The sequence below is a fragment of the Panthera tigris genome, chromosome D2 (genome assembly GCF_018350195.1).
Source record: "Panthera tigris isolate Pti1 chromosome D2, P.tigris_Pti1_mat1.1, whole genome shotgun sequence".
Taxonomy (NCBI): Eukaryota; Metazoa; Chordata; class Mammalia; order Carnivora; family Felidae; genus Panthera; species Panthera tigris.
This window is the reverse complement of record NC_056670.1, coordinates 60,260,121-60,279,800: the sequence shown is the minus strand read 5'-3', so window position 1 is coordinate 60,279,800 and position 19,680 is coordinate 60,260,121. Positions and strand designations below refer to the sequence as shown.

Below are 19,680 nucleotides of genomic sequence, written 5' to 3'. Positions count from 1 at the left end.
TATGCAGAGGGCACAGATGAAGAAATGCTGCTTACACACGTGTGGGGAAATGAGCCCTACTGATGGGGCTATAAACTCATACAACCACCCTGGAGAGCAATGTGGCACTATCGACCCAAAACTTCAAATGTACATACCTTACAACCCCACAATCCTCAATTCCACTTCTAGGAATCTAGCACAACTGCAGGAAGAAATATATATATAACGATGTTCACTATAACACTGTGTGAAATCATAAAAATGGATACAATGTATGTTCATCTATGAAGGAGTAATTAACTAAATCATGGTCTAAAGCAATTAACATATAGGCATTTTTTTAAAAGTCAGAGGTATATATGCAATATAGAAAGAAGTCCATGAAGGATGAAAAAAAATGTATGTTGTAAAGTACCACATATAAAGTATGCCATTTTTGTTTTAAAAACAAATGAAGGAGCGCCTGGGTGGCTTAGTCGGTTAAGCATCCGACTTCGGCTCAGATCATGATCTCAAGAGTTCATGGGTTTGAGCCCCGCATTGGGCTCTTTGCTGTCAGCGCTGAGACAGCTTTGGATCCTCTATGCCCCCCTCTCTCTGTCCCTCCCCCACTCTCACGCGCACACACGCATGCATGCGCTGCGCTCTCTCTCTCTCTCTCAAAAATAAACATTAGAATATATATATATAAAACAAAAAAATAAAAACAAATGAAAAAATAAGGAACACCAACCGTTAATAATTTTGTTTATATATAGAAGTTATTTACATATATATATGAACTATTACTATATCTATAAACATTCAGCATAAGCATAAAACCCACCCAAAACACACACCAAACCATAAACTTTCACTTTTTACTCTAAGCATTTTTGTCTGTAAGTATACCATTGTTACGAGTATGTGTTATTTTTGTGTAATTAAAAACTGATGTGAAAACGTAAAAGGCACCTTAAAGCTCAAAGAAAAGCAGCAATCAGGTCTAAGGAAGGAAAATGGAAAGAAAGCCATAGTGGTCCTTATGCCAAATCAGACTGGTACAGGTTTTCTGCTTTCCCCCAAATCCCTGCAAACACAGCAAGGAGATTTGCATATTTAAAGACAAAGGACCCAAATAAAAAGAAAGAAGTACACAGGAAGAATTTCTCACACTGTTCAATTCTATAGTCAAATCCCAAAGAGCTACAATGCTCTACCATCTCAGTGTAGAAAGCCAAATATTAACCTTCTCTCCCAAATAAATCACTAAGAGGGAAAAATAATTTAGATCTGATCAATAAACTAAATTGTGGCTTTTCTGTTGTTTCTGTGTTTGGTTGGATTTTAACATAACTGGAGTGAATGGCCAGGTAGAATTTTAGATGAGGAAGATAATTTTGGAAATGGTGAACAAAAAAGCAGCCTGTAGGATTTTGAAAAACATGAATACTTTCTCCATGAACACATGCCTCTGATCTACAAGAATGTGTAATAACACAGTGTTACAACATAAGATCTGTCTTGCTTGATATTTAAAAATCAAAACAGACATGTTTTTATAGCTTTACTCTAGGATCCACCCTTCCAAGCCACAAGTATCCTTGCAACGTCTTACATTCACTTCTACCTCTTCCAAAACAAGTTTAAATTAAATTCTTTAAAACACCTAAGATCATGAATCAAAAGTTAGCCAAGGCACTCTGAGGGCGATGATGGCACCAGGAACAGACGATACATAGCTCATCTATTTTCCCACAAAACAAAGTATGGAAAGAAAAAAACCAAAAGTAAATAAATCTAAGCTATGGGAATGTAGCTGAGTAAGCGAGAGTATCCCAAAAACCCAGTCCATGCAAGATTGGCGATCTACAAGTCTGAGACCATGACCTACTTTAATTCCCACACTGGGAAAGTCCAAATTTGTATCAACAAGCCACAGAATTCAATAGGATGAAATTTGTTTCCCCTTTCCTCCCTCCCAGGTTGCAATGTTCTGGATTTATTGATATTTCTTTGTTTGTGGTTTCCACATTGCATGCAGTTTTTTGGCCAGACTTTGCTCCACCTGGTGGAAATACAAAGGATGGTCCAAAAGGGAGGTGCCCGTAAGTCAGACCTCAACCTGTCTGTTGTATGCCACCAAGCAGACAGGTCACAAAGACCCACCGTCACTGCTCCCTGTCACTCAGTGGAATCTTAGTGTCTGTGCAGTTATAATGGGATTGGTGCCCACAACTGGGGTTATAGGGCAAAGAATGAACCCACACCACTACACCTGGATCCTGATGGTCTCTCAAGCTCCAACAACTTAAGGCAGGGAAGCTAGAGATGCTCTTAGGAGAATGGACGACCAGGCATTCAAACGGCATTTGGAATTGTTAATCCAAAGCTATCTGAGATACCCACAGTATGCATACAGTGTTGCCAACTAGTGCCCCAAACCCACAGACGAACTGCATTCTGGGGGCTTGAAAGAGAAGGCTTCTCCTGAGGCCACACAGTCACCCTCAGGTCCAGGACTGTCAGCATGTGGCAACCCTGAGAATACCTAATGGTTTCTGCAGGCTCAATGTGTGACAACAAACCAGTGTTCATGGGGCTGGAAATGAGAGTAAAACCAATACATGGAATGGGAAAAGGAAAAAGTTCTAAGAACATGACTCCGTCCAGATTGGTTATGGAACCATGGAGGACACTGAGAATAGAAAGGAACTGGCCATCAGGCTATCACTGGGGTGAAAACAAACATGTTCTTAAAATGAAACCACAAGGGTAAACCAAAGCAAGAGGAAAGAAAGTTTAAGACTGGGTGAATAAGGGAGGCTCACCCACTTACTGAACCACAAACTAAAAAAAAATCTTTTTTCTCCAAATGTTTGATCTTCTCTGACAAAGCAGGGCCGACTGGCAACATGCTAACAAATCTGAGAGTATCAAGATTCAGGATATTAAAGTTGTCAACTGTCCCACCTAAAAATTGTTGTCAAGGTTATTTCATACACTTTACAAAGCTGTGTTCTCTTTCATAGGAAGGCTGACCTCAAACCCTGTGATAATGAGCACGAGCTGATATGGGGATAGCAGGTACCACAAAACCGGCGCCTGGCCACCTTGGCACTACTGACATTTTGGACCAGACAATTCTGTTGCAGGGGCGGGGGCGGGGGGGGGGGCTATCCTTTGTTACAGGAGGTTAAGCAGTATCCCTGGCCTTCACCCACTAGCTGCCAGCAGCACTCCCAAGCTTTGACAACCAAACATGTTTCCAGACACTGACAAATGTTCTCAGGAAGGGGCAGAATTATCCCCAATTGAGAACTACTACCCTAAACATACAGGTTCACCATGAACATTTCCTATAGGGACAAAACTAAATTCAGATATAGAACAGAATCAAGGAAGTCACTTTCAAACTCCCCAAATCTCAGCTTCTGAGATTTGAGAGCTGATACTAACTTACCAACAACCAAATGCACCCTGGGGACCACAAATGATAATAGTAGTGATCATTATTCTTGGTATTGATACATTATGTCCACCTCACAGCAAATCTATAAGGTATGTACTATTACTGGTCCCACTTTATAGGTGAAGACACTGAGGCACAGAGAAGTTAAAGAACTAGCTCAAGGATAGTAAGTGTAAGAGTCAGGTTTGGATCTCAGGTGGTCTGCCCCCAGAGCCTATGATCTCACCACTGTGTTGGACTATACCTCACTACTCCCACACTGGAAAGCTGTTCTATCTGGACTATTAAGCAGTCAGTAGCCACATGTAGCTATTTAGTTTAAATTACTTAAAATTAAATATCATACCAGTCTTGGAAAACAGGCTGGCAGTTCTTCAACAGGTTACACATATAGTTACTATATGACCCAGCAATTCCACTGTTAGGTATAAACCCAAGAGAAATGAAAACTTAGGTCTACACACACACCAAAACTTGCACATGCATGTTCACAGCAACATCATTCAAAGCAGTCCACAAGTGGAAACAGCCCAAATGTCCATCAGTTGACGAATGGATAAATTAAATGTGGTCCGTTCATATAGCTAAATATTAATTGGCTATAAAAAGGAAAGAAATACTGATACATGCAATGATATACTGATATATTAACACGGGCAAATCTTGAAAACATGATGCTAAGTGAAAGAAGCCAACAGTGTATGGACCACATAGTGTATGATTCCATTTATAAGGAATGTCCAGAATAGGCAAGTCCATAGAGACAGAAAATACATTAGTGGTTGCCAGGGACTGTGGGAGGTAGGGATGGAATGGGGAGGGACTGCTAATGGCTTATGGGGCTTCTTTTTGGAGTAATGAAAATGTTCTAAATTAGATAGTACATGGGCACACGATTCTATGACTTACTAAAAAGCCTTTAAAAGGGCAAATCTAGTGGCATATTAATTATGTCTCAATACAGTTGTTATAAGAGACTAAATGTCATTAAAAATTCAGTTGCTCATTTATCCTAGCCACATTCCAAGTACCCAATAGTCACATGTGGCTAAGTGGCTACCAAAATGGACAGCACAGATATAGATCATTTCTACCATCACAGAAAGTTCTCTAGACCACACTGCTTGGATGAATGGATAAAAGGCCTCCTTACCACATGACCACAGCCTACCTTTCAAGTGTCACCCTCCTCTACACCCACATAAAGGAAGCTTCTACCGCAGACTATGTGCCACCTCCAGACGCATTCTCCGTTGTCACTTTTCCATGCTGGAATAGACTTTTCCCCCTTCCTGGTCCATTCAGATCCTAAGTATCTTTATCAACCTTTATGGCCTGGTCCAAATGCCTCTTCTGTGAAGATTTTCCTAAATCCCACCTTCCCCTGTCAGGAGCAGAACCAACTGTTCCCACCGTCCTTTGTGTGCACATCCTTTAGGGCACTGATGCCTCCGGGTTACAAATCATTGTGTGTGTTACCTGTCTTTCCCAAAAGATTACCAGCTCCTTGAGGACTGGTATTCAGTTACTCATCTAAGGGTTCCCACCCCCAGAGCAGACATTTCAATAAATGGTTGCTGAATTCTACTGAAAGTAGAATTACAGAAACTCAAGGTGTTGATTTGAGACAAATGCTCACTTTGGTATATAAAACAGACTAAGAAAATGAGGGACAGGGAATTAGGGTCTGGATGTTCCATCTCCCACTATTCTCTAAGAAGAAATGATGGTAATCACACTGAAATGCTGTTTTTAAGAAAGAAAGTGAACTAAGCCTTCTGAACTGAAAACTGGGGCCAAGTTGGTGAGGCAGGGGAGAGGTGAGGTAAGAAAAAAAATCAGGAATTAGGACCCCCAACTCAAAGTTTTAAAAATGGCAGAGGAAAGGTAAGGATTGTCTCTGGAGATTTGTGCCCAGACCCTTAGCTGGGGGGCTTTATGGAAAAAGACATTTCTACTAAAACTTTATTTAAAAAAATTTTTAATGTTTATTTTTGAAGGAGAGAGAGACAGAGTCGGGGGGGGGGGGGGTGGGCGGTGGCAGAGAGAGAGGGAGACACAGAATCCGAAGCAGGCTCCAGGATCTGAGCTGTCAGCACAGAGCCCGACGTGGGGCTCGAACCCACAAACCATGAGATCACGACCTGAGCCAAAGTCGGACGCTCAACAGACTGAGCCACCCAGGCACCACAAACTTTATTTTAAGTAATAGTCAGATTGTTCTAGTTGAATCTAACCAACAATAGAAAGAAATGAACTCTATGTATCTCAACCATTATTTAACTAGAAGAGACAAATGCCAAGGTCTCAGTCTGGCAACTCCACGGCTTTTTTTTTTTTTTTTTTTTTCCTAACTCTTTATGGATTTAAGGAGTGACATCTGAGTCACAGTAACCTATAGGAGAGTCAAGTCCAAGTTCCCAATCTCAGAAGTAAGCTAGGCTGTTAACTTTCCTGGGCCAGGATGACAAGAAATGACAATTCCAGTGGAGAGCTGGCAACAGGGAAAGTAAGCTGCCTTAATGCCATATATTTTTTTTTAATTTTTTTTTAACGTTTTTTTATTTATTTTTGAGACAGGGAGAGACAGAGCATGAACAGGGGAGGGTCAGAGAAAGGGAGACACAGAATCTGAAACAGGCTCCAGGCTCTGAGCTGTCAGCACAGAGCCCGACACAGGGCTCGAACTCACGGACCGCGAGATCATGACCTGAGCCGAAGTCGGCCGCTTAACCGACTGAGCCACCCAGACGCCCCTTTATATTTCTGATATTAGATACATATGAAAAAAAAAAAAAAAAAAAAAAAAGATTGTATTTGATAGTGGCATTTCAAGGGAAAAATAATGTAATAAGATACCCACACCATGTTCAATACGGAATGAGTACAGCTGAGTCCTCCTTGACTCAGAGTTAGCTGGAAGCCACTTGTTGAAATAAGGACAGTGAGTACCTGAAGTATGTCCTATGCCAAAATGGTCTCGGATTTTTTTTTTTTTTTTTTTTTTTTTTACTGATTTCTACAAGCCAAAAATCAACAAAAACCTCAAAACAAAAACCAAATTGACTAAACAGTGCTGGATTCAGAGTTAATAATTATATAGTAACTTCCATTCCAAAGGTTAAAATTCAAAACACAAATCTCACTATAGATATCTAGCACTCATGGACAGAAAAAGACAAGGGTATGAGGTGGGGATGGGAGTATTGGGTGGGGGGAGGGTCAGGAAGAGGGAGCCCACTCATTACAAAAAACTTTCTCTTCTCTGCAGGAACTGTAACCACATAATAGCTGCTGGTCAGCACGAGATCCACCCAAATGGAACAAAGTACAAAAGCCACCCTGTCCCCAAAATAAGTATTGGAAGTGGCAGAGAAATGGCAAGAAAACGGCCTGTGATCGATAAACTGGCATGATACTGAAGTTCCCCTCCCACATCTCGCCAGCTCCCAGGCCTCCATGACCTGGTGGGAACCTCCACTTTCCATCCTCTGCCAAGGAAGTGGATCCGGTTCCCACCATCAACTCAGGAGGCCCACCACTGCTCTTCCAGCCGGGTGAAGCATCCACAGGCCTAGGGCACCCATCTAAGGCTGCAATGTTCTTAAATCAACCCTCCACCAGCAATGTTATTTACTGGATATTGAGAATGACCTTTCTTTACTTACAGAAATAGATGCAAAGGCAAAGCAACAGTTTCCTGTATATTTTGTTGTGTCAACTTCTATACTTCTTAACTTCACCAGTCCTGAGGGTTCTAACTTTTCCAGTAAACAAAGAAAATATCTCTCCTGCCAGTTTATGATTTTAACTAGGACAAGGAAGAACTGCAACAAACCCTAAAATGGAAAGGTCCCAGCCCTAGAAAAGGGAATATACTGGGCAAGAAAAGGAGCTCTATTCCTTTCACATGTTATTTCAAATGTACATAAATAGATTGGGGGGGGGGGGAGGGCAGGGACAGAAGACACTTGAACAGATAAATGAATAACAAATTGTGGTATAGCCATACAATGGAGTATCATTCAGCCACAAAAAGGATTGAGGTGCTGGTACATGTTACGATGTATAACACGTAACCCATGTGTAACATGTAATCATGTGACATGATGAACCTCACAAACATGATGTTAAAGGAAAGCAGACACAAAATATCACAAATTGTTTCTCTGCAATATCCCGAAAGGGTAAATCCATGGAGACAGGAAACTGATTGGTGGTTGCCAGGAGCTGGGAGAAAGGGAAATCAGGGAGGAACTGCTTAATGGGTAGATGGTTTTCTTTTCAAGTGATGAAAATGTTTTGGAACTAGATGTAGTGGTTGCACAACATTGTGAATGTACTAAACACCACTGAATTGTTCACTTTAAAATGGTAAAATGGTTTTAAATGGTTTATGTTAGGTGAATTTCACCTCACTTTAAAAACTAATTAATTTTTTAAATAAAGGATACTGGGGTGCCTGGGTAGTTAAGTCGGTTAAGTCCGACTTTTGATTTCAGCTCAGGTCATGATCTAGTGGTTCCTGAGTTTGAGCTCCACGTCGGGCTCTGCGCTGTGTGACTGGAATTCTCTCTCCCCCTCTCTCTCTGCACCTACCCCCACTCATGCTCACTCACGCTCTCTCTCTCTCTCTCTCTCTCTCTCTCTCTCAATAAACAAACTTAAAAAACTAATAAAAAAATAAAATAAGGGATACTAATGGGCAAAACAAGATGTACATGTAAAAAGGAAGCCCATAAACTCCTAGGGCAAAGATAGTATTTTTGCTGGCACTCGGCTTCTACTCTTGATCACAACGCAAAGTTCAAGTGCTAAGCTGGATAGACTCTGCCATCATGCCATGTGTGAAAGTGAGCGCGTGTCTATTCTCTTCTGAAAAGACAGGGAAGAGAACAGAAAGTGAAGAAAATAGAATGGTAAAGCCTTGCCAAATGCAAAGGAAGGAGGGGTGATTCCCCCTACTGCACCCCACCCAACTTGGCACCAGGAGTAACACTCCCATTAGGGTTTCGAAATGCCAGCCAGAGCTGGAATCGGCACAAGCAAGCTTCTCTGCCTGGATAAAAAGCAAGCCACCCAGCAAGAAAAGCTGGGGTGCTCCATTCGCTGCCCATGTTGGCATCAGCACCACCCTCTGCTCAAAAGCCCCGAACTGGCCTAGATCAGCATCAGTGGCTGGCTCTCCCAAGCCAGCCAGCCTAACAGCAAGAGCTTGTTACAGCTCAAGTGTGCCCTCCTCCTGAAGGGTCCTGATCTACTCCATCCCACAGGCGTTCCAAGAGCCCGGCCTCCAACCCTTTGCCTCCAACACATTAAAAATGGAGCCAAGATACGCTCAGAACTTTTCCCTGTCCAGTATGAAATAAATACCCTCTCAGCCCCTCTTCCCTCACAGGCCAGCTCAATAACCCACTTACCCCTACCCGCACACACGTACACACTGCATTACTGCCTTGAAGACCGGCTCCACGCGGGGGCACGAATGCGCCCCCCACGCCTCAGCCGGGCCCCACTACCCAGTCACGGTCATCCCAGCCCATCTGACCTAACAGCTCTCGCAAAGGTCCCTCACTCACTGGGCACCATGCCTGTGCCACTTCCCTGACACCAAAACAGGTGTCCCTCAGCTAAACACCGACGCCCCCTTAGAGCCTGTCCACTCCAGGCACGGGAGCCACTCTCGGGACCCCCTCAACTCTTGACGACGACACTCTTTCAGCCCCCTCCAGCCAGGCAGCGACGCCGTCTTCAGCCCCCTCCAGCCAGGCCTCGACGACCCCCAGGCCCCCAGGCTGGCCCGGACGCCCCCTCCCCCTTACCTGCGGGGGTTCAGCCCTGGCTGACAGGGGGCTGGGCAGCGCCTGGAGGAGCAGGAGCGCCATGCCACCCAGGAGCCTTCTCCTCTCCATCCCCCTCCTGCTCCTGCTCCTCCGCCACGGCGCCGCCACCTCCCTCCTCCTCCTCCCTCTCCTCCTCTTCCCTCTTCTTCCTTCTTCCCTTCTTTTCCTGTTTCACTCTCCCCTCCCGCTTCCGGCTCTGCTCCACCCCGCCCCAGCCCAAACACCCTCCCACACACTGGGCAGGCTCTCCAGTTCCAGCGGTTCACGGGCTCTTGCCCTTCGTCCATTGACCAAAATAGCTGTCGATCAAGTAGAAGTTCCGCCCCTTCACCCTCCCAATGGAGACGGAAGACCTGAGAGATCCAGCCAATGAAAAGTAGGAGGAAGCCGGGCCATCTTGAGTGCTGCATGGCGGTGTAAACGCGCCCCACGCCACAGAGAGTGGCGGAAGGAGCTCCGATCCGGGGGCGGGGCCCTCTGGTACGAACATCGGCAAGTCTAATTCGGATGCAGCCATCTTAAGCGTGGCGGAAGTGCTAGATTTCTACACTTCTGCAAAGACAGCGAAGAGGGGTATGGTAATTCTGAAGAGTATTGGAAAATAAGTTGTGGTACTCCTAACGAAGAAAACAATTGCAGCCTAAAAATCTTTTGACGTCTTTTGTTTTGAAGCACAGCCCTGGTACCTTGGCTCAAATCGCCCAGTGGTAGGTTAGGTCCGTGTGAATTCTCTGTGAAATAATACCTTTACCTGAGGCACGGTGCTGTGTCACCCCAAGTTCCAGGGACAACATTCTATTGACTCTACCTCAGAAATCGCTCTGAAATCCACTCCCATTGTTTCCGTCCGTGTTCTCATCTTCCGGCTAAACACAAACGCTCTCCCTGCTGGCCCTAGTTGCCAATTCTTCCCTCTCGAATGCCTGCCGCACGCCACAGCAAGTGCGCTCTTGACGTACCGTCTTACGGCTTTCCCTGTTGAAATACTTCAACTACCTACGGAATATATAGTCCAAACTACTCAATAGGGTTCTCTCTTGTATCCTGATGCCTGCCTACTTCTTTTTATCTCATCTGCCACTACATTTCCCCACACATTCCACTTACACCAAACTCTTAAGAGATGCCCCAGTGTGCTGGGGAACTTCTAGTTCCCACCCCCTCCCTTGTTTCTTCTTCTGGATTCCCATAACACTAAAACACACTGTATCTGATTGTAGTATCTGCCTGGCTGGCCCCTACCACTAAATTCACAGCTTTTTGTATGGCACACCGGGTGTTATTCTTTTTTTTTTTTTTTTTTTTTTTTTAAGATATCCCTGCAACATCTTGTACAAAGCCCAACCATGAGTCCAACAATGTTCGTAAAATAAATGAACAAGTGAAGAACCATGCCAGAGAGGCCAGATTCCTGTAGCAGCCAATTTCCTCTCAAAATCCTGCCAAAGCATTTTGTAGCCTGGCCTAGTCTAGCCCATGGCTGAGCCCACAGGGAGTTTGTTCTTGGCTTAAATGGTGGCAAAGTGGGAAACAGATAAGAGTGAAGAGATTGGTTCTGCCTCTATCTTGATCCTACTTTCCCAAGTGTTACAAAAGGTAACAAGTGTTTTTGCCAATCTCAAATGTCTTAGAAATTCATCCATACTACAATCAAGCTCCCTAGGGGAGAAATAAAGATTCAGTACTAGGCACAGGCCAAATTATTTTCACAGCACAGGGTCTCAGTCCTGGCTTCAAGGTTTTAGAAGCCTTCCTATGTAAAAGCCAGGTATCATCATCAGGATGCTAATTTCAATTTAGCAAACACAGGAGGTTTTTGTCCTAACTTCCCTTTCTTTACCTGAAAGCTTAAATTGAGCCGCTGCATGGGACAAACACTAAACCCTACCTGTCTGGATTAACACTTCTCACACGAAGGTGTTTGAGTCACCCTAATCACCTCGCTTCTGACATCCCACAGGTGCCAACTCAAAGAGAAGCAGAGAGGTCTTGCAAAATGGAGCTGAGGTGCAGTTTGAGGGAGCACTCTCTAAAGTCCTCTAAACTGTAGCCACTACAAACTTCAGACTTTTCCAAAAGAGAGATTGTCTATAAAAGGAGGAGGGATGCTAGGAAGTTTAAAGAGCTGGGAAGGAAAGGAGAAGGTTGTCAATTCTTGAAAGAACATCAGTGTGGGACTGCTTCCAAGCTCTGGCTTGCTCTGGTAATGTTTTTCCTATTTGCCTTTGGAAATGGGCAAAGTGGAGGCCAGATCTCCTATCCTAAGGAAGCTGGCTCAGAGACGCAGACTTTTCTGCTCAGAAATTAGCTAAAGTCAAATTGCAATGTTATGGAATGGATGAACTTTGAAAATATCATGCTAAATGAAAGAAGTCAGACACAGAAGGCCATGAACTGTATGATTTCCTTTATATGAAGTCCAGAATAGGCCAATCCATAAAGGCAGAAAGTAGATAAGGAGTTTCAAGGGGGTGCGGGATGAAGGGAATCCAGAGACTGCCAAATGGTACAGAGTTTCTTTGGGGAGTAATAAAAATATTCTGAAATTAGTGATAATGATTACAACTCTGGATGTACTAAAACCCATAGAATTGTACACTTTAAAAGGATGAATTTATGAGTTCTGTTTTGTTTTAATTTTACTTATTTTGAGAGAGACAGAGAGTGTGAGCAGGGGAGGGGCAGAAAGAGAAGACAATCAATCCCAAGCAGGCTCCCAACATAGGGCTTGAACCCACAAAACCGGGAACTCATGACCTAAGCTGAAAACAAGTCAGATGCTTAAGCGACTGAGCCACCCAGGCACCCCTAAAATTTTTTTAATGTTTACTTATTTTGAGAGAGAGAGAGAGAGAGAGAGAGAGAGAGCGAGCCACAGGGGATAAACAGAGAGAATCCCAAGCAGGCTCCACATTGCCAACACAGAGCCCAAGACAGGGCTCAAACCCAAGAACCATGAGATCATGACCTGAGACGAAATCAAGAGTCGGGACACTTTAAACGACAGAGCCACCCACACACCCCTGCATGTCTTCTTCAGAGAAATGTCTGTTCATGTCTTCTGCCTATTTTTTTTTACAAAACTAATTTTATTTAAATACTCTCTACCCAACGTGGGGTTTGAACCCACAATCCCAAGATCAAGAGTCCATGCTTTTCCAGCTGAGCCAGCCAGGTGCCTTTTCCTGCCCATTTTTTTTTTTTTTTTTTTTTTTTTACTGGATTATTTGTTTTTGTGTGTGTTGAGTTGTATAAGTTCTTTATGTATTTTGGATAAGAACCCTGTATCAGCTATGTCATTTGCAAATATCTTCTCCCATTCAGTAGCTTGTCTTTTAGTTTTGTTGACTGTTTCTTCGGCTGTGTAGCTTTTTATTTTGATGTAGTAACAATAGTTTATTTTTGCTTTTGTTTTCCTTGCCTCAAGAGATATATCTGGACCCACACTTTCTATTTTAACAACCCATCCAGGTGATTCTGAAATATATTAAGAGCCATTGCTCCAGAGTAGGGGAAACATTTTGTGTACAGGGCCAGAGAGCAAATATTTTATGCTTTGCATGCCACATACATGGGGATCTCTGTCATATATTCTTGGCTTTTTCTTTTTTTGCCTTTTAAAATATAATTCCCAGGCACACAAAAACAAGTAGCAGGTGGATTTAGGCCCTTGAGCCACGGTTTGCTGCTCTAGAACAACAAAGCTCCCATTCTGCAGCGTCCAGCATATTTTTCCTCTGTAATAAGGGAAATAAACAATCACCTCCAGGCATCAGACAGGTTCCCTTATAGTTGTGATAACCTCTTGCATGCCAAGGTCAAAGTGAGACCAGATCCTGCTTTCCATCCAGGCTTTACTAATTCAGTCTGCATACAGTTCATTACACTCTTTCAAGAAATTTATTTGATTCACAGTGATATCCTTTGAACAGTCAGGAAATTCTACCAGATGAAACTCAGACAGACATTGATCCCTCGTAAGCCACAATGGTCTCCTTCCACCCCCACCCCACCCCGAGCCTGAAAAGTCACCTACAGCAGCCAAGATGGGACGGGCAAATGGCTGCACTTTGCTGTGTGTCCTTTAAGGCTCTTTGGTCCTGGTTGGTTACTTCTCAGAGGTATCCAAATAAAACTTCTCTTTCCTATTCAGAACACACTAGTCTTTGGTGTTTAACCCAATGGGCTGAGAAGGGAGGCAGCTAGGAAAATATACCCATTAAAATGTGCTGTTAATGCCTACATATATTCTTTTTACTCACAGTTAGTGGACTTATTTTTCAAACACAGAGAAGCAAAATCAGACATGATTTTAGCATAGGAGATCAAAGTCAGTGTCAATAGACAGGGCTTAAAGCACCATGAAACTTTGCTGCCTCATGAAACGGCCTATCTCAAGTTTAGCAGCACTCCCAAAGATGCTTTCTGACCAGGGGACACTGGGGACGAGAATGAGAAAGAACAGAGAAGAGCCCCACGTTGGCAAAGGCTTCTTCCCCTCCCTTCCTGAGTTAGCTAGAATTGCAAGGGTAAAAAGTTTCATAGCATGAGACAAGACGAGGAGGAAGAGAAGAGGAGTAAGAGCATCTTTTTGTCCCAGGGGCTCTTCCCCAGTCCTGGCTGGAACTAGAATCCCCAAAGTTTCCTAATTTTTCCAAACGGTCTGAGTATCTCCCTCAGGGGGTCTCAGCTCCTGGTCTCCAGGGGATGGTGGTTAAGGGAGGAACAGATAGAAGACTTGGCTTTTGCTCCCCTTGTTCACTTTTATCCTCTGGAGTCCAATAAGCCTGGGTGAAAACACGAGGCTCCCCACCTACCAAATCCACCCTGGCCTTCAGGCCCTGTGGGCAGAGGAATGAGGGGACAGGTATACAGAGCAGCTGAGGAGCTGGTGAATATGGGCACAGACTGGTCCTTACTGGGGTGGGGCATTTAGAGGCCCTTATTGAAGTAGACATAAGGCACAAGTTCTCCATACTTGGCTCTAATGGCGTCTTGGAGCTCTGGTTCCAGATAAGAAACTGGCAATTCACTGAGAAGACAGAAGGGGATTATGAGCGTGCCAACTGGACAAGCAACAAATTATCGTCAGATAAAGTCCAACTCAAATGCCATCTCTAAGAAGCCCTCCCTGATTTTTCCATCAGAATGAATGGCCTCTATACAACATAATATATTGCTTTTACTTCTACTCGGGCCTGACTTCATTCTCCTTGGTGCCAAACTTCCATCTTCTCTGCAAGATTACAAGCACAAGCACGTCTCCTGTGTGCTTGGAACACAGAAGTCTAGCACACGACACTGAAATATGAATACTACAGCAGGGGAACCTGGTATCTTCTCGGTATACATCCAAGCTGCACTTCGTCTCCTGGAGCTAATCCTCTCCCCTCCCACAATCTGATGCTTTGTTTCCCCTTTCCATCATCCCTTTTCACATCCCTTCCCTGCCAGGACATGCAAGAGAAATAGAGAGGCCCAAGTCATCCACCCCCTAGCAAACACAAGCCAGAATAAGTATCTGTACCTTTGTTCAATTTCAAGGACCAGATCTAGCCAGGGAGGATGTATCTAATAACCTAACCAGCAGGGACAGAAAGTTTCTTGTTGTTCCCCCACTTCCCTCCAAGGCAGTCCTTGCTCCACTGGGAGGAAGCCACTCATGCCTCCACCCCGTGGAGCTCTGTTTTGGTTTACCATTCCCCCCGGGGCTAAGAGGCCCAGAGTTTAGGCTGATAGGCACTTGTCCTTAGACAAAAATGCTGCCCTTCCTGCCCCTCCTTGTCTCCCTCAGGACAGCAGGCAGGTCAGGGAGAGCAGGGACAGGGCATTCAGTAAAACAAAGTGAGGAACGAAGAGCTGTTACCATTTCTGTGGGAAGAGCCCACAGGCCACTGGCACCATGAAGATGAGGCTGGAAGAAAGGAGAAACAAAGTGTCAGGGGCATCTCCCCACAGGCCTACTCACATCCTATCTCTGAGTCCCCCAAAGGAAGGAGGAGATGCCCACTCACCCAGCCTGCCCTCCCCGCCACCCCATGGCTCCTCTCCCTGCAACTCTTCTCTTGGTCTCTCAGTGCCAGGATATTCATTCTGGGATGGGATGGAATCAGCCTCCCTCCACCTCCCACATCCACCTGTTGTCCAAGCAGATGAAGATAACGAAGGCACTGGGAGTATAACTAGCAGCCCTAAAGACCACAAGCACTGAGCAGTGAGGGTTATGACACCTGAGGTCCTGCCCCCACAGCCATGAACACCTGGGCTGGTGGAGACCAGAACAGGGCAGCTTCTCAAACTTCACTGTGCGTGCAAGTAACTCATGGGGCTTGTTAAAAAGCGATGCTGACTCAGGAGGTCTGGGGAAGGGCTTAAGAGCATTTCTAAGGTTCTCAGATGTTTCAGCTCCAGGGTCTTGTCTTACAGTACTTGGGAATCTAACAGACCAAGGTTCATATCCCAGCTTTGCTACTTCCTCGCTGTGTCATATTGGGCGAGTTACCCCTGAGCCAGCAGGGGGAAGACAAGGATACCTACTCTGCAGGGCCTCCGTGGGGATTAAATGAAAAGTGCACATGTGGCACTCAGCTCGTGGGAACCACTCACTCAGTGGTGACTCAGTAAGCAGAGTCACCTCGGAGACTACCGAGGATCCGACCACAACTCCGGCAATTATGGGCTACAGAGCCTTGGGTGTCTCCATCTCTCTGAGCCCCAGTTTCTTCATTTGTAAAAGGAGATGACGGCCCTATCTATACTTCTAGGGCGGAGGAGATTCAGCGAAATTATAGATGTGAACCATGAGCACAGCAGGGACACACAGGAAACACTCAATACGTGTTGGTTATTCCTGTTCTTGTCATTAGCCCCATGGCCTTGTAAAGTGTGACTGACACTAGGACACAGCCAGTCAAGGGCAGGCACCGAAGCACGCCGCCATGGCTTGTGTTTTATTTACTTACTTACTTACTTACTTACTTATTTATTTATTTTTGAGAGAGAGAGAGAGAGAGAGCGCGCGAGAGCGCGCGCATGTGCGCAAGCAGGGGAGGGGCAGAGAAAGAGGGACACACACAGAATCCGAGCTGTCAGTGCAGAGACCAGTGCTGGGCTTGAACTCAGGAACTGTGAGATCATAACCTGAGCCAAAGCCAAGACACTTAACCCACTGAGCCACCCAGGCAGTCCATTTACTTACTTTTCAAATGTTTGTGTATTTGGGGGGCGGGGGGGAGAGAGTGTGAGCGGGCTAGGACCAGAGAGAGAGGGATTAAGAAAGAATCCCAAGCAGGCTGTGCCGTAATCACAGAGCACAACACAGGGCTCGATCTCACGAACCAGGAAATCATGACCTGAGTCAAAATCAAGAGACAGACGCTTAACCGACAGAGCCACCCAGGCGCCTATGGTGTTTTCATTTTGTGCGAGGTTGGGACACGTGACGGCCACAGGCTGTCCCATCACTGTTATGTCTCAGCAGGTCTGTGTATTTACTTAATTGATTTATACGGAGATATAGTTGCCATAGAACACGGTGTCCATGTAAGGTGTAGAGAATGTTGACTTGATACAGTGAGACATTGCAATACGCTTACCACCTCAGCATTAGCGGACACCTCTATCACTGTCACAGAATTATCATTTCTTTTTTGTAGTGGGACTGGATTGTGGTCTTCCTCTCTTCTCCAGTCTGAAGGTCAGAGGAGGCCCCGGACAGGAGGGCACCCAAGCACTCCACTCTCCACGTGGATGTGTGCATAGAGCCTAGCCAGCCTGATGCCTTCAAGAAACATGGGGCGAGAGCTCTCGCTGTGGCCCACATATAGAGCTCAGGCACTATGGAAGTCAGGTAAAAGAGAGCACGTTCTCCAACATGGGCGACACAAGAAGACAGTGTTTGGGTGACCCAGCTGCCACAGAACCCACAACGAGAAAACACGTTACTCACAAGCACCCCGACAGCAGAACTTGCAACGGGGCATGCAGGACCTTGACTTTCTGGACAAAAAAAAAATAAACAAAGAGAAAGATCCACGTAAGATTCACGGATCTTAATGTGAAACCCACGCCTGCCCTACCCCTGCTCAGTCAGCCAGAAACCTACAGGAATGAAACGCCTAGCCGTGAAGGAGGGAGAACGGGGTTCCTCTTGCTCTCTACGGACAAGGCCAAGCAACCAGCTATGGCATCTAAAGCGGGCAGCCAGCGGGGACAGGTATGGGCCCTCCCTGAAGGAGGTAAGGCCAGCAGCTAGAGGGAAGGACGAGGATCAGGTGCTCCTAAGTATGGCTGGGGGGCTCTGGGCAGAGAAGATGCAAAAGGGAACCCCACTCACCTTCATGAAACGCAGCTTCTCCAGCCTTTCCATGATGACTGGCAGCAAGACTGCAAGAGACCAGGGAGAATCTCGGGGGAAGGCCATAAGACTCTCTCCAAGACCCCTTCCCAAAGTCAGGTGATTCCCTCCACCTCCCCTGACGTTCCTGAAAATACTTCAAGACTGTGTAGGTGCAGCCACCCCCAAGCTGTCCCCTAAGTCCTAGGAGAAGGGTGCTTCCCAAACTTCTCCACTTGCACACCTGTGACAGGACATGTACCGCAGGCCCCAAGCATCCTTCTCAAAACTTAAATCTTTGAAGGCTCACGCAAACAAATCTCCTATCGTACTCTGTAACATGCCTCTGCTAAAAGCAAAACCAGGGGAAGGGATTTATTTTCTTTACCACTGTCTTCCTGGCACCCCACACTGTGCCCAGCACATTGAAGGTACTTGAGGAGTATCTGTGGAATGAAAAGAACTTTCTTCCCCACAGCTCTGACTGATGTTCTGGGAACTACAGTGTGATCTCCCGTGGGCTTCTGCACTCCAGCACTATGTAGGAGTAAGGTATACAGCACGTGGATCTGATAGATTTATACAATGTAATATGGTCACCAGCATAGCCTTAGTTGCAATTTCTACCACATCCCAGAACTATCACTTGTTTTTTGAGAAGCATGGCTATAGAAGCTGGGGCCCCACCTCCCACCCAAAAGCTGAGTGTGGTTGAGGCCTCCATCACGTGTTCCAGGGTCCCCCAGGACAGGAGGACTTCTTTAACTTACTCATGCCAGGGGCTGCCATGGTGATCCGAGAAATGACCACTTGGGTGATGCCTATGGCCGCAGCTCTCTGAGGGCAGAAAAGAGCAAGTTGTTAGGCATGACCTCATCCAGTATCCGTGGACTGCACCAGCAGGCTGGGTCAAGGGTCAGGATCAGGTCTGAGTTGGTAAAGGGGAAGGGATGGATCTGTCAGGGGCTGTATCCTCACCCAGCCCTCTCTCACCTAGCTAGACTTTTATGGCTTCAGGACCAGAAATGATGGAGAAAGGACATGACAAGCTTGTTCTGAACAAGAAATGTACGGAAATCAAGGGGAAGGAAGACGGAGTCAGGGGGACCCTGCAACAGAACCCGGGCCGGCTCTGACCACGAACAACAAAACAGGGTATAAGAGAATTCCCTCCTCCCACTCCAAAGGGATGCCTCTGCTCACCCGGGAATGACCAATCTCACTGTGATTTCCGTCCTTCACGCAGATGCCCTGGATGAGTTCCCTAAACACAGACAGGAGCTGCTGAACGTGGGAAGGGTGTGCTGGAAGCTCGCCAGCAATGTGACACAGCAGGTAACCAAGGCCAGCACACTCAAGCTCCAGGAAGCCACCTCCTACAGTCTGGCCCTTTGATCTTCCTTCTGTATTCCAGTGAGTGACATCTTGGAAGTGATCTAGGGCGGTGGCTAAGAGAGCTAGGCTGGGGCTCAGACTGCCTAGGTTGGATCCTGAAAATGCTGAGTAAGTCTTTGATCTTGAGCAGGTTCCCAAATCCTTCTAAAGACTCAGTTATCCTCATCTGCAAAATGGGGATAATCCTGGCACTCGCTTCATAGGAATGGTGAGGATTAAATGGGACCAATGCCTGCAAAGTACTTAATCCGGCACCTGACAGAGTGACTGCTCCATAAATAGTGGCTGCACTGGCTATTATTCTCTGGCCAGTTCTCGACAGCACTCGACCCCAGACCAGATAGGTGGCTGGGGCTCATTCATTTGTTGGGAAGGAGCACCTGGATAGAGGAGGGAAAGAGAGGAACAATGTGTACGCGTGACTCTTCCCGTCGTGGACTCTTTCCACAAGCGCTATCGTGCTGAATTCCCGCTTGCTAGCAGTCCCAAGAAAACAGGGCTAGTAGAGACTGGTGATGGTGATGAAGGCCGTGACGGTAACGGCAGCAATAATCGCTAATGCTTAGGTAGCACTTGATCCCTTCCAAGAGCTACTGTGAGTGCTTTAGTATATTACGTCATTAAGTTTTACAACAGAGGAACATCTATGCTTTCTCGAGTCAGAAAACAACTAC

The 19,680-nt window shown here is 45.7% G+C and overlaps 1 protein-coding gene across 6 annotated transcripts in view; it reads right to left on the bottom strand.

Moving 5' to 3' along the window:
- WBP1L (WW domain binding protein 1 like) overlaps nt 1-19,680 on the bottom strand; it is an 85,915-nt gene that overhangs the window by 49,501 nt on the left and 16,734 nt on the right. For 2 of the 6 annotated variants that reach the window (XM_042961177.1, XM_042961178.1), the window contains 6 exons: nt 18,815-18,875; nt 18,382-18,448; nt 18,000-18,057; nt 17,612-17,661; nt 17,225-17,274; nt 15,143-15,190 (listed from right to left, as the gene is read on the bottom strand). In XM_042961177.1, the coding sequence (XP_042817111.1) occupies nt 15,143-15,190; nt 17,225-17,274; nt 17,612-17,661; nt 18,000-18,057; nt 18,382-18,448; nt 18,815-18,875 (334 nt within the window). Of the gene's footprint in view, nt 1-9,255; nt 9,390-13,157; nt 14,309-15,142; nt 15,191-17,224; nt 17,275-17,611; nt 17,662-17,999; nt 18,058-18,381; nt 18,696-18,814; nt 18,876-19,680 lie in introns of those variants that run through there. The other 4 variants (XM_042961180.1, XM_042961183.1, XM_042961179.1 and 1 more) reach the window with 4 other exon arrangements.